The 15,439-nt window shown below is 42.3% G+C and overlaps 3 protein-coding genes across 3 annotated transcripts; all 3 read left to right on the forward strand.

The window, feature by feature from the left end:
• Window positions 1-950: 950 nt before the first annotated feature.
• CLUP02_00464 (ABC transporter) lies at window positions 951-5,513 on the forward strand (the record flags this gene model as incomplete). The annotated part of the gene is made up of 1 exon (XM_049279512.1): window positions 951-5,513. One exon carries the CDS (start codon window positions 951-953, stop codon window positions 5,511-5,513), a length of 4,563 nt encoding a protein of 1,520 aa, XP_049135469.1.
• Window positions 5,514-6,798: 1,285 nt separating this feature from the next.
• On the forward strand, window positions 6,799-7,671 carry CLUP02_00465 (uncharacterized protein; the record flags this gene model as incomplete). Its single annotated transcript, XM_049279513.1, has 1 exon — window positions 6,799-7,671. The coding sequence occupies one exon, from the start codon at window positions 6,799-6,801 to the stop codon at window positions 7,669-7,671; it is 873 nt and encodes a 290-aa protein (XP_049135470.1).
• Window positions 7,672-11,975: 4,304 nt separating this feature from the next.
• On the forward strand, window positions 11,976-12,140 carry CLUP02_00466 (uncharacterized protein; the record flags this gene model as incomplete). Its single annotated transcript, XM_049279514.1, has 1 exon — window positions 11,976-12,140. A coding segment is annotated over one exon (165 nt), but the record flags the coding sequence as incomplete, so codon positions are not given.
• Window positions 12,141-15,439: the final 3,299 nt, after the last annotated feature.

Raw genomic sequence — 15,439 nt, forward strand, 5'->3', positions numbered from 1 at the left:
GGCGCGGGGGGTAGGGGTGACTGTGGTTGACGATAGGTGTGGTTAACGGGTGTCAATGCATGGATGATCGGGTTCGTGTTCGCATTGTGGGGCCGTCTCGTATGGGAAACACGCTGGGACGAACCAACATTCGTCTCAGATTGCACTGCCTAGACGGATCGGGGCCCGGAGAGTAAGTGCCGAGTGGCAAACCGGATCAATTTTGTGGCCGGAGGCCGGTACCTGAGTTCCGGTTCCCGTTCGGAAGCAAGAGTCGGCGGCCCCACATCTGTGGAAAAACGTACCTTAGTATGTCATCCGGTCGTCTCACAAGGTCAAAGGATGTGCTTACCTAAGAGATCTATAGATCACGTGAGCTGCCTCATTCTGCCCCGAATGGCAGACGGTGCCAGCGGGAAACGGCACTGCGGCCGCCAAGCCCCTCCGATTCGCCATTTCTTTACCCCTTTGTCCAGAAACAGACCTTGAAGGACTTGGTCGCGAACATGCTTCATTGTCATACCTAACGCAGCGTATTTACCGCCCAATCTTGATCACCAAGCACCTGAATGCGGCCGATGGTTTTTTCCCATGTTTCGCGACACAATGCAGCGCTTATCCGAAGATGACACGTGAGCAGTCAGGTGCAGGCATGATTTCGGGAATAAGATTGACAAGGCTACCACTTTCTGCGCCCGATCCTTCGTTACATTAACCAATTGACGCTTCGTTACATTGCCCAATTGACGAATTGAAACCGTGAGAACCTTTGGAGCGGTGAGTTCCGGTACTAGTACCCGATTTTCCAACCTCACTCCGTTATCTGTGCCTCCCCCCCGCCGTACAACCTACGCAGTAAGACATAACCACCACCCCGCCCCGCGGTTTGGGAGCTTGATGGTATCACAACCACGCTCCGGGTTCCACACTTCTCAGACGGCGGCAATCGCTGCCAAACTTTTATCAGAAAGATGAGTAGCTTTGCAGACCTGGACGGCGGCGGCGGGCTGCCGTCTAGTGGTTTGCCGTACTATAGCTATGTCGCCTTCCAAGATGTCCTCGCCGGCCCGTCTCACCTTCACTCTCCATCATACGCAAAGTTCCAAGCAGAGAACGCGACGACGGCGAAGATCCTAACTACGGCACAACTTTTCAATGCTTCCAGAGTCATGGATATCACCAATATTGTCCGCGCCTCGGTCGCGGTAGTGCTGCTGTTCCTCGTTCTCCTGAGGCCGCTTCTTCGCAGGAGACCCGCGTGGTGCTCTGGCTTTGCCCAGGAGTCTTCGTACGGGGATACGACACATTCATCTCTGAAAAAGGCCTGGACGTTCTGGACAGTCTACCTCTTCGCGGTTACGCTGGCTGGGCTGGTTCAGGGCGTGTCTTCTACTCTCGCACAACCACGCCGCGTTTTTGACTTACTAGACTTGGTGCCCTGGATTGTTGCCGCTCTAATCACCGCCATGGACCGGCCTACCAAGACGCCCAAGACGCTGTTGTTTCTCTACCTGACGATCCTGTCTTGTGGCGTTGTCTCGACGGCATTCAGTTACAGACTCCACAGACTAGTCCATACGCTCATCCTAGCGGACCCGGTCATCAGCATGGCCGGCATTATTGGTATTGTAGCCATGCCGATGCGGGACCCATCGCTCGGCGACTCTGACATTGCGCGCGCCGAACCCACCGACCAGCTCCGCAGTCCCGAAGACAACCTCTCTCTGTGGAGATTCATGACCGTGTCGTGGATGGCGCCCATGATTTCAAAGGGCTATGAGAAGCAGCTGCATAACGAGGATGTGTGGCAACTGCCGTTTGATTTTCAGCATGAGCGCCTCCACGGGCTATTCCACGAGCTTCGTGGGTCTATGACTGCCAAGCTATTCTCGGCAAACGGTCTAGATTTGATCATTCAGTCGTTTCTTGGAATCATTGAATGCGCTGCTGCGCTCTCCGTCCCCATGTTGCTGCAGCAGCTCCTTAGGGCCATCCAAAGCGGGTCCAAGAACATTGAAGTGTCCATCCTGTACGCCATTGGCATTTTGGCCGTTCGTCTTATCGCCTGCCAGGCTGCCGTTTTTCAACTCTGGTTCTCGAGACGCTGCTATGAGCGGTCTCGCGGAGAGATGATTACCACACTTTACGCCAAGACCTTGTCGCGGAAACACTTTGGTCAGCCGGCTGCCGAGAAGATGTTGAATGGAGCCCAGGAAGACGGAAACGATGAGAGCGACGACGATGATGAAGATACAGAAGTCGCTACCGATGACAATGAAAGCGGCAGCGAACCCACCAGCCGGTTCGGGAAGCTGTTCGGATGGTTCAGACGTGGACGATCGACAAATCAAAAGTACCGCCGGGTACAAGATCAGAGACCATCGAGGCAGCCAGCTACCACTGGAAAGATTCTCAATCTGATGAGAAATGACGTCTACGAGGTTGCCCAGCGCTTCTGGGAGTTCCCGGCACTGGTCGTGAAACCGCTCCAGTTCATCTTCTCCTTCTTCCTCGTCTGGCAGCTCCTTGGCTGGTCGTGCATGTTTGGCATGCTCTGCGTCTTGCTTGCCCAAATGCTTAACACCGTCTTCATCACCCAGCTTCTCAAGAAGGAGCGCGTGCGCAGGGCTGCCACTGATGCTCGGTTGCAGTCGACGTCCCAATTTGTCGAAGGAATAAGGCACTTGCGATGGTACGACTGGCAGTCAAAGTGGCTGGACGCTATCATGGTCACTCGACGACATGAACTGAGGACGAGAGTCGTGACTGGATTGTGGAGCATCGCGATTTCCACACTCAACATCACCTCTGGCACACTTTTCCCGGTTGCGACCTTCTTCGCCTATACGTTCATTGCCGGAAAGACTCTCTCCGTTGATGTGGCCTTTCCCGCTCTATCCCTCTTCACTCTGCTAGAGACTAGCTTCAAGGAGCTGCCGGGGCTCATCACAGTTGTTCTCAATGCATCTATCGCCATGGGCCGTATCGAGGAGTTCATGAGCGAGCCGGACAAGGATGGCGTGTTCTCGGACCACCTCACAAACGATATCAAGTTCACAAAGGCAACATTTGCATGGCCTGGATACGAGCAACCCGTGCTTAGAAATCTCGACATCAGCTTCCCGCAGGGCCTTACGGTCATATTTGGCAAAGTCGGCTCTGGCAAGACCGCATTACTGCAGGCGATTCTCGGAGAACTCGACCGGCAAATAGGCGATGTGGTCATCCCAACTGAGCCCATTGGGTACTGCGCTCAAAGCCCTTGGCTCCAACACATGAGCATCCGCGACAACATCCTTTTTTCAGCACCCTTTGACTCCGTGAGATATACCCAGACTCTTGATGCGTGTGCCCTGCTTCCCGACTTGGCCACATTCAAACACGGAGACCTGTCCGACATGGGCGAGAACGGTATCGGTCTGTCGGGCGGACAAAGGGCGCGAGTTGCATTGGCCCGTGCTGTGTACAGCCGGTCTCGCGTGCTGTTGCTGGACGACCCTCTCGCTGCTCTGGACCATAACACGGCTGAATCCATCGTTAAGAAGCTCCTACAAGGCCCGCTGGTGGAAGGCCGGACCGTGGTGCTTGTCACTCACAGAGTAGACTTGTGTCTTCATCTCGCTGGCCAGATGGTCGAAGTGGTCGACGGCACCGCTCGTGTCTTGAACTCGGAGGAGGCATCGGCAGAAGTCGCCAAGTTTCTCCTGGAAGACGAGGATCCAGCTGCTCACCAGGACGAGCATGAGCACACCCTCGACGAAACTCAGCAAGACGCCGCCATACCGTCTAAGTTCATCGAAGAGGAGCACCGCGCCCACGGCGGCGTCATGTTGTCGGTTTACTGGACCTATATCAAGGCTGGCAAGCTCAAGTGGTGGGCTGTGTTGGTGTTGGTCTTTGCATTGTTCAGACTGGGCAGTCTCCTCAACTACTGGTTCCTCAAAGCTTGGGGTGAAGCGTACAAGCACGAGATATCGACAAAGGGAGCGTCCGCCGGCATTGACTTCTCCAAGCTTTTTGCTGGGCTTCCGGATCCAGACACCGATCTGAGGCCCTGGCTGTGGGTGTATCTCGGAATCGCAGTCACTCAGGCTGTGATTTACACGTTGTCTGAAGGACTGACCTTACTCATGATCATTACCGCGGCAAGGGATCTCTTCAAGAGGGTCATCAACAAAGTCGGCCGTGCAACTTTCCGCTTCTACGACGTTACTCCAGTGGGGCGCTTGATGAACCGCCTCGTCTCTGACATTGGAATGATCGACGGCGGCATCATGAGACCGCTACGCGAAGTTGCTGTTCAGTCCATCACTTGGTTCTCAAGCATGGTCGTCATCGCCTCCGTCACACCACTTTTCCTCCTCTTCTCGGTTGGTATGACGCTCTGGTTCGTCTACATCTTTATGCGATTCCTGCCCACTTCTCAGAGTCTACGAAGGCTCGAAATGGTCTCCCTCAGCCCTCTCATGTCTAATTTTGGTATCTTGCTCGACGGGCTGGCAACCATCCGCGCCTTCAAGGCCCAGCACCACTTCCAGAACATGAACATTGTCGTCACGGATGCCTTCCAGAAGATGGATCACTTCTACTGGAGTCTTCAAGCCTGGCTCATGTACAGATTCGATGCCCTCTCCGCCATCTGTACCTTTGCTCTCACTCTGCTTGCGCTGTACAAGGGCCTCTCGCCCGGTTTGACCGCCTTCGTCTTGACGACTGCGTCCGCATTTGTCGAGGCAACACATAACCTCTGCAAGCAATACGGCACCCTGCAGATGGACTTTGTCTCAGTCGAGCGCGTGATTGAGCTCCTGGACATTCCCGAAGAGCCTTGCGGCGAACTGACGCCGCCCACGAGCTGGCCTCACCACTCGGACGACGTCATCTTTGATAACGTCACTTTGAGGTACGCATCTCACCTGGACCCTTCGATCTCGGAAGCCTCCTTCACTATCCCTGGGGGCTCCACTTGCGCGGTGCTCGGCAGGACGGGGTCTGGTAAGTCCACCCTGGCCCTCGCCCTCCTCGCGACCATTCACCCTTCCGAAGGCGCCATCCGCGTTGGAAACTACAAGCTGTCAGACGTAGACGTTCATGTGTGGCGGCAACGCGTCAGCTTCGTCGCGCAAGATCCTGTGCTCTTCCCCGGCACGCTGCGGGACAACCTCGACCCGCTACACCAGTACACCGATACCGAGTGCGTGGTCGTCCTCCACCGGGTCCTCGGCGCCGGGTGGGACCTGTACTCCCACGTCGAGGGCGGCGGGAAGAACCTGAGCCAGGGACAGCGGCAGCTCATCGGGATCGGCCGGGCCGTCCTCCGGAGGAGTCCTATTGTGGTGTTGGACGAGGCTACCGCGTCGATTGATAAGGAGACGGCGGCTAGGGTGCAGGAGGTGCTGAGGAATGAGTTGACTACGAGCACCGTCATTACGATTGCGCATCGGCTTGAGGCTGTTCAGGATGCAAACTACTTTATCCGCTTGGACAAGGGGAAGATTGTTGAGCATGGACCGGCGCAGGGGATTCATCAGTAAGGAGTTGGTAGTTTTTCTGCATTTTGTTTTCTGGTTGTTGTTTGTCCGGTACCATACTATAAAAGCTTCTATTGTCCCTGTTGTGGTTCGGGCTTTAGAGTACGTTTGAGAAGAAATGGCCACAATCCATGAGTCTAAATGAGTCCCCATGAGTCCAAAAACTGTCGACTTCGGTCTCGGGTTATAGAAAGCTCGCGATTGTAATGGTGATTAAGCCAGGTCTCATGTTTGCAGAGTATCTACGAAGTCGGGGCTTGGCTCAGCAACAGACGGTTGTATCGGCTCGAGGCTTTAGTCTTGAGGCCCCATAAGGCTTGGAAGAATACGACATTGAGGCTTGTGAGAGTCTGAGTGGACTGACTTGAATAACGCATTGCGGTATAGCCATCGCCCCCCATAAACTCCAGACGTGATCTGTGCAGGACACCCCTGCCATCCCATGTGTCAAAGTGATGAACCAGTCGGGTCCTCCCGAGTGCTGGGTGTGTACGAGGAGCCTTACGACTGGAACAGTCCATTTTGTCCGAACTCCTTCGCGGGTGGACTCAAGGAGTTACATGGCCCCCATTTGCCTCTGTGAAAAATGCAGACGAATAGTTGGCATTTTGACACCTTTCACGGAGTCGTCTGTGTTCATTTGAGAGAGCTGCCGCTTAGCCGACTTAGTCGACGACTCGCCTGGCCATCTCACGATACTATACCACTCCGTATACCACGGGCTTTTAGGTTTTTCTTCGTTTTCGCTTGCCGCGCGCGCGGCCCCCCGAGTAGGAAATGTCTTGATGAGGCTCTCCCTCCCCCGGCACGGCCGGCCGAAAAGGCCACCGATTGTGGGCGCGGGCTACGGGGAGGGCGAAAAGAGCGAAAAACTCTAAACCGGGGTTTGCGAACTTGCGTGAGTCGTGATCCCGGCACCACGCCAGTACGCCTCCTATTTTCAGACGCGTTGCTCCGCCACGACTGGATGAATTGCAATTAACTCAATTCCAGCCTTTCGGTTCGCCAAGCGGGGGAAGAGAAGACGACTAGGTATCCGTAGCTAGGGGAGATGAAAGGAAGTCAAATGGCGATTGTGTATTTAATTACACGATGGTTCCTCTGCCTATTCTAGAATTCTTCTTTTTTCTCCCTCACCCTCATCAATCGCTTCGCTTTTGGATTTCCCAAATCGCATCGTCTCTCACTTGAGTCTCTCACTCTTTCGTGTTTGTTTTTCCCACACATTCTTTTTTCTTAACCAGTCACCACATTCTTTCTCTGTGATTTAACAAAACAACCCGCCAAAATGCACTTCAACAACGCCCTCATGGCCGCCGTCGCCGTCGCCGGCTCCGTCTCCGGCCTCGCCGTCCGCCAGACCCCCATCTGGCAGACCCTCCCCGCGACCCCGAACCTCCCCACCCCCATCTCCACGGCCAAGACGGCCATCAACGGCATCCAGATGTGGTTCCAGGAGTACAACAAGGCGGCCGGCGGCGTCCCCATCGTCATGGACCACGGCGGCCTTGGCTACTCTGCCTACTTTGGCTCCGTCATCTCCCGCCTCGTCTCCGCGGGCCACTACGTCATCGCCGTCGACCGCCGCGGCCACGGCCGCACGACGTACAACAAGGACGACGTCTTCACCTACGACCAGATGGCGCTCGACATCCACGACCTCCTCGCCGGCGCCGGCGTGTCCTCGTACAACGTCGTCGGCTGGTCTGATGGCGGCATCACCACTCTCGCGGCGCTCATCAACTCCGTCACGGCCAAGCCCATCAACAAGGCCTTCATTTTCGGCGCCTCGGCCAAGCCTGACCAGACCAACGCTACCTTCAGCGACACTGCCATCTTCTCTACTCTGGTCGCTCGCTGCAGGACCGAGTACGGCACCCTCCAGCCCGGAGCCAACTTCACCGAGTTCGCGACCAAGGTTGCCACCATGGAGGGTACTCTGCCGCAGTTCACCGATGCTCAGCTTAAGAGCATTCCTGGTGCCAAGGTCATGATTGCCGGCGCTGAGCACGAGGAGGCTGTCAACCGCGATGTCCCCGGCATCTTGAACAAGGCTATCCCCGGCAGCAAGGTTACCATTCTCACTGGTGTCAGCCACTTTGCGCCCATGCAGGACCCTGACCAGTTCACCAAGGCTGTTACCGACTTCTTCAAGGCATAAGGGAAGAGCCTTCCAGCGGTTGTTTGTTTTGATTTTTACCTGTTCTTTTATTTATAGAGAGAAAGTCTCGGGACTTGGGAGGCATTTGTGTTGTAAAAAAGCCCATCGGCGTAGCACTGATGAGATAGTTTGAATCCAACGACTGGAAGAACCTTCAATGTCCCAAATATAGGTCTAAATGTGGTATGCTGAAGAGATCCAAAATTAAGATATTGAGAAAAAAGCGTAGTCTATTGAAATCTGGCTTCGAACTCGTTTTCCCACTCCATTCTTAAGAATCTGCTCCGAGCCGATTCAATTGAGATTGTCGGATTAGAAGTCCAATTCGACCGCGGCATATAGCCGACTGCGCAGGGGCTAATTAGGGGCCCTATTTACGATTATCGTAGCTAGCCTAACTTATAGTTAGAACCTCCTTTTTATACCTATTACGCAGATATTTATATAGTTTAATTAATCTCTTTATTAACTACGGTTCGAACTAACTACTTTATAATAGGGATACTAATACTAATTAGTAATTAAATTCTATTATTATAGATTAGTAAGGTATCTTATTACGTAAAAAAAATAACTTCTTAATACCGTACGGGATAAGAGATTCGTACTAATTAACTTTATAGAAGTAGACGAAAAAGGAGGCAATTCTTAAATACTATTCGGAATTGAGTAATTATAGCCCTTTATTACCTATAAGAGGTTAACGTTTATTATGTTAAAATACGTTAATTAATAGAACTACTTAAGTAACTAGCCTTTTGCCGTTACCCCGAGTAACTTTTTTACTAAATAACTTTTCCGTAGCCGGCCCGTAATTAAAAATTAACTAGTTAAATTAAAAAAAGAAAATACTTACGTAATAAATACCTACCTAATTAATTAGCGTAATAAATAAGCTTAATAATATAATATAAAAGAGTACCGCGCGATTAAAAAAGGGGATTTTTAAACGTAAATATTCTTACTTAGTAGCGAAGGTAACCCTATAAGAGCTATTAAACTAAGAGATCTATAGTATATAAAAAAGTCTATTACTACGAGGATTTTATAAGTACGACCTTAAGCCCGTAATTTAAATAACCTCTTTATAACTCTCTTAACTACCCTCCGGGTATTATTTAAAAATATAATATAGAGGACGGTTTAATAAAGGAGGAGGGGATTTAGAAGTCCTAATAGTATCGAGTTAAGAATATTATAAATCTCGGAGATTAACCTAAGAAAAAGGTAGCTACCCTAAAATAGTCCTATAACCTCTTATTAGAGTTATTATTAGCCTAAGAAAAGGCTAAAAGGACGAGGATTTAAGGAGAGAAAAAAGAATCCTCTAAAGGGCTACTAAAGGGCTTCTTTTTATACTAACTCCCGGCGCGAGATTACTAATTTTAAAAAATTAACTAAGTAATAAAAAGGATTACTAGTAAATAATAATTACCTAACCGTAATTAAGCTACGAAAAAGACTACTTAAAAAATATAAAATAGGGTACTAAGAGGCCATAAAAAACGAAATCTCTAAAGTATCTAACTCTACCGCGTACGAGTAATAAATAAACATTTTTAATAAGTCCTTAAAATCCACGATCTTACGAGAAAGAGGGCTTAATTTCGTTAACTATACTTAACGGCCTATATAGTTCTTAATAGCCTATATAGCTCCTTTACGAGCCGCACGGCGTCTACTTTTAACTATTCTTATAGAATACTACTTTAAAAAAGGTAGGTTAGAAAAAGAAGCTATTTAAAAATTATAAAAAGTACGAGGCTTAGGAGGCTAAAAGTATACGGGATAATAAGAATTAATAACTAATAAAGATCTTAAAACTAATTACTATATCTTCTTATAGTAATATAAACGTCTACCGCTACTATTATTAAAAAGAATTACTAAAACCTACCTTTTTATACTAAATAAAAAAGAGGATCTTAATAAGTATAATAACTAGCGATCTAAAAGGGTAGTAATAATTATTAAAAATAATAAAAACAAAAGTAATAGTAAAATAGTAAGAAGAAGCGAGAATCTCCTAAACCCTAACAAATTTATTAAGTAGTAAAAGTACGGATTTGCTATAACTAGCGCGCAGATTAAATATATCCCTATTAAAATTAAATACGCTAGCGACTATTAATATAGGTATAAGCTAGAGCACGACCCTTAGTAAGTTAGGATAAAAAAAAAGAGGATAAAACCTAATCCTAAATAAAATCCTAATCCCTTATAAGTAAGTAAATATTAACCCGGACTATTAAGGGACGTAAATATATAAAATCGTAAATTAGCCTAACAGCGAGCAAATTAACGCGGTATTAATCTATTTAACTAAGGTTTATAAAAAAAAGGGGCTATAGGGGTAACCCCTATTCTATAAAATCGTAAATAACCTTAGCTACTAGCTAGATAAATAGTTCGTAATCGTAAGCTTAGAAATTATAAAAGTAGTTAATAGATTTTTTTATAAGCGAGGGGTATTATTAGCGTAATTATAATTATAAGAGCTATATAAAATATTAATAGCGATAATTATAAAGGAGGAATTCGTACTATAGAACTAAGTATAGGTTAATAGAGCGTATAATCGCTTTAACGAATTTAAAAAAAGGGTAAACGACTTAGATTTCCTCTTTATAATTACTAATAAAAATCTATTATTATAAAAGGATATACCGGGGTAAAATATAATACTAAAAGTACGATAATCGATAATTCTATTTATTTTGATTTATAACTCGTTATTATTACTAATACGAAATTCGGTACCGATTGGCTAATAAAAAAAGAGGTAAACGACTTAAAGTTATTAATAATACGTAGCGACGCAGGGATCGTATATAAATATTAAAAATCTAGTAGTAAATATAAAGTAATTTATAAACCTTAAAAAGATCTTCTTAAAAAAGAAATTATACTCTAGGGGGAAGTATAAGGTTTTATAGAAAACCCTAACGATATTTTACGATTATTATAAAAAAGTCAGAATTAGGGAATACTAATACTATTTAGTAATTAATATCGTACTCATAGGCAAAGCCTCTAATTATTATTACGAAGCGGTATATAATCTTAATCAAAACGACTTTCTTAGTATAATTAACGTAATCCGAAGCCGCTTCGAGACCTATAATAAGAACCTAGAGCTCCTATTAAAGCTATGAGTAATTTCTTTTATATCTATAGCTAGGATAATAGAGGGTAAATCGTAAGTAAAGATCCTTAAAAAGCTTATCGATCGAATTAATAAGCTAATAAAAACCTAACTAAATAAGGGGATAAATAAGTAAAAAGTTAGATATCTCTATACCGTAGTTTAGCGTATATTAAAAGCAAAAATAACCCTATACTAGGTACCCGAAAACTATAAAACGCTCTATTTAAAACTAAGATTTAGCTTTAATATTAAAACGAGAATACTATACTAAACCTACCTCTAGGTATATAACGGCCCTTATTAATAATATTAAGTTAATTAAACGTATAATAAAAAAAGAAAAGAGGCTAAATATAGTAATCGTTAGTAAGGAGGCCTAGATTTGTTAAATAAGTAGAGATTTAATTTACGGGTAGGGTAATAAAAAAAGTAATATTATATTTATAAAAAGGATAGATATTAGTTAAGTAACTACTCTAAAAAAGAGCGTACTAAATCGTATAAATAGTATAAAAAGTTAAGGGTAGTAAATAGTAAAACTAGCCCTTATTAGTTTAACTAATTCCTTATTATATATAAAAGAAGATCCGGGGGTATAGAACCTAGCGATAATAGCTAAAGTAGCGGCCTAAAGTATATACCCCCTATAAAAGATTTAGAAAATAAGGAAGATCTTACCCCCTATATTAACGAATTAAATTATAATAAAATTAATAATATTAACTACTCTTTTTTTACCCCGTTAGCCTCTAAAGGATATACGAGGCTAAATAAATAGAGAGTAATAAAAGCTCTTAATAAGTAGGCTTTTATTTACGGATAGTAAGGGAAGGTCCCTTAGATAACGAATACGGAGGCGGCTAAAAGGGCAAATTTAATAGGGCTAAAGCCTATTCTCTTAACGATTAAGGAAAAGACGCTATCTTTTTTAATATTTAAAGAAAAGGAATATAGTACTAAGTATATTTAGGGGCAGCTAGAGGGGTCCTTTTTATACTACCTAGATCCTTTAAATACTAAGCTTATATAAGCATTTTACGTAAGCGAAAAGTACGGCTTAGATAATTTTTATAGAATTATCCTAAATACTAGGGTATCGTAATAGTTAACTAAAAAAAAAAGGTAATTCTAAGCGCTATAAAAGATTATACTAATAACGCTTAATACGTTAATAGCGGGTATTACGAGGATTAGTTTTAGCTTAAATAAGGAAATTATTACCCTAGGTATAATAGAAGTAGAGACGTACTTCGGAATAATAACTTTCTATATTTTACCCGTTAATACCCCATTTCTCTTATATTTAAAAGATATAGATTAACTAAGTATTATATTTAATAATACGAGGAATAGAATCTCTAGCGGTAAGTACTTTGAAATAGTCGAACGATAATAGGGGTATACGTTTATAAAGCTTACTAATAATACGAAGTTAATTAATTATTTAATAAAAAGTAAGCTTAGAAAACTATATTAGAAATTCGGGTACCCGTTAGTTACGAGGCTATATAACCTCTTAAAGTAATTAGGTAATAATAATATCGAAATAGGGGCGCTAGAATAGTTAACGAAAGTATATTATTAATACTAAATAAATACGTAGAGCCTACGCAGATTTAAGTTTAAATTACGTAATAAGTTTAATTTTAACTAAGAAATTGTCGTCGATATTTTTTATTTAAATAGTCGGCTAGTATTATATATAATTAACGTAGCTATATTTTTTTAAGTAGGGTAATTCTTTTAGGATTTATAAATAAAAATAGTATAAGTAGCCTTATAAAAAAGCTAAATCGATATATATTAGGGACCGCTAGATGGTATTAGAACCGACGCTAGTACTAGCTTTAAGTTAGTAAAATTTAAGAATAATACGACGGCTTATAGTATATAGCTAAAGGTCGTACCCGTTAAAGCGTACTGTAGTATTAGAAAGGTAGAGAGGGTATATTAGTAATTAAAAAGGGCGTTTAGAATTATTAAAAAAGAAAATCCGGATTCTACTAATAACGAATACCTCTAAATAGTACTTAAATACTATAACGATACTATGGGGCTTAACGGATTTATATTAACGCTATTAGTATTTAGAGTATATTTAAAAACGACCTTAGCCTTACTACCGTTACTAAGTATAAGCTAACGAGCCCGAGTAATTAAAAAAGTAATACGGGTACTGCGCGAGGTAAGTATAAAAAAGTAAGTTAACGAGGTAATTACTATATATAATAGGCCCGACATAAGGGATAATCTAGATATATTACTAAATTCGGATATATAAGTATAGTGCGAAATTACTTAATAATAGGCTAGGCTATATAAGTTAATTTCTATTAACGAGCGCTCTTATATAATTATAAGAGATCGTAATTAGTTACTTAAAATATTAATTATAGTAATCAAACCGTACTATAAGGATCCTAACGAGGTAATTTCTAACTTATAAAAAAAAAAGAGCTAAGGGAAACTATACAACCTATAGTAGAGGTATAAGAAATTATCCTTAATAAAATCGTCGTAATAATACTAATAAATAACGAGGAAAAGGAAATTACTAAAAAGGCACTAATATTACTAGCGAGACGTCGTAAAAAACTACGACAGTAAGCCCTAACGTAGTAATTTATTACTAGCGACGAGGTAATTAATACTTTTTATATAATAAAAGAGAAAGCCGATTTTAAGCTAGTAATTAAACTACGTAAAGAAGGCGTAATTATAACTACTAAAAAGCCGTATAAGGGATTAGATCTTATTAAAGTAAATACTCTTTACGATCGAGGGGTCTATTAATTTATCCTATACGACCTAAAAAAATATATAAACCTCCGTATATTTAAATTATAAATAGTTTATAAGATTAAAAAGAAAGGAATACCCTAGCCATACGAGAAGTCTAAATATATAATTTAAGAGTACGGTAACGTTAAAAAGGCGACGTTACTTATATAATTACCTACTATATAGTACTATAGCTAACGATTAATAATAGTACTAATAATATCGTTACGAAAAAAGGGATACGAGATTTAGAGCCGTAATATTACCTAGGCCTATACTTAATCGGCCACAGGGCTCATAAGGAAAATCCTAGCCTATTTACTAAAAGAAATAGCTAATAAGTACCCAGAAGGCACGATTATTAAAGTACTTAAGCTACTATATAGGCTCGTAGAATTAGGTACTTATTAGTAAGCTATATACTACGATTTTTATATTAATTAATTATTAATAGTTACTTCTATATACGACCCGTGCTTATTAGTTACGGAGTACGAAGGTAACTAATTTAGGATTATTAGAATATAAACTGACGATATATTAAGCCTATCTGATATTAATTTTATAAAGAAGGAGGATAAGGAGCTCTAAAAAACGGGCTTCGTAACGAAGTTAAAAAAGGTCCTTATAATAAATACCCCCTTAGTATTTAATAACGGGATTTTTATAATTAAAAGGGAAACTGTCCTTTTTTAATAAAAGGGGTAGGGTAAGAAAATTAACTTTATTAATCTAAACGTAACTGACGTTAAGAAGCGGTATAAAGCTAAGCTCGCGCGAGGGGTATATATTATAAGTATTTATTAGCCCGAGGTAATTTTTAATTACGCTAGGGTAGCGCAGGCTATAAATTTAACTAAATAAAACGTTAAGGTACTTAATAAGTAGCTTAAGTAGTAATAAATAAATCTCGATCGAAGTCTTATTTATTACTTAATTAACTTTATAACTAATAAGCTTTACGTCTTTATTAATAAATTATTTACGAATAATAACGACCTTATTTCGTAATTAAAGTATATTATTATCCTAACTAACGAGAGTATAGGCGAGAGCGAATTTATTATATATAGTAATATAATCCACTACTTATTAACTAAAAATAAGCGGGTAATAAGAAGTATATTAGCGTTAGAGGTCTATAATATAGTTAATAGTATTAACCTCTCCTACGCGATTTTAATAATACTAAAAAAAATTATTAATTAAATTAGCCTTCTACTTATTCTAATAGTTATTTATACTAATTCCTACTCGCTATACGAATACTTTATTAAATTAGGAACGATAAAGGAAAAGAAGTTTATAATTAATATTATAGCCCTTAAGTAATCGTATAAAAGGCACGAGATACTCGAGATCCGTTAGATTAATAATAAAGATAACTTTATAAACGCTTTTATAAAAGTAATACTAAATAAGGGATTAGAATAATTCGTAAGTAGTAAAAAAGTTATTATATAAATAAAGGGATAGGTTATATAAAAAGAGTAGAGAAAAGGGGGAAAAGGAGACGACTTAATAAACGGGCCCGAGGTCGAATTATACCTCTAACCGTAGTAGTTAAATTAATAAATAAAAAAAAGTTAGTATTAGATTAGAAGTTTAATTTAACTGCGGTATATAGCCGACTACGCAGGGGCTAATTAGGGGCCCTATTTACGATTATCGTAGCTAGCCTAACTTACGGTTAGAACCTCCTTTTTATACTTATTATGTAAATATTTATATAGTTTAATTAATCTCTTCGTTAACTACGGTTCGAACTAACTACCCTATAATAGGGATACTAACATAGACATAGAGAAAGTCTAAAAAGTGTAGTATGACCTAATAGAA

This window comes from Colletotrichum lupini, chromosome 1, assembly GCF_023278565.1.
Source record: "Colletotrichum lupini chromosome 1, complete sequence".
In the NCBI taxonomy this organism is placed as follows: Eukaryota; Fungi; Ascomycota; class Sordariomycetes; order Glomerellales; family Glomerellaceae; genus Colletotrichum; species Colletotrichum lupini.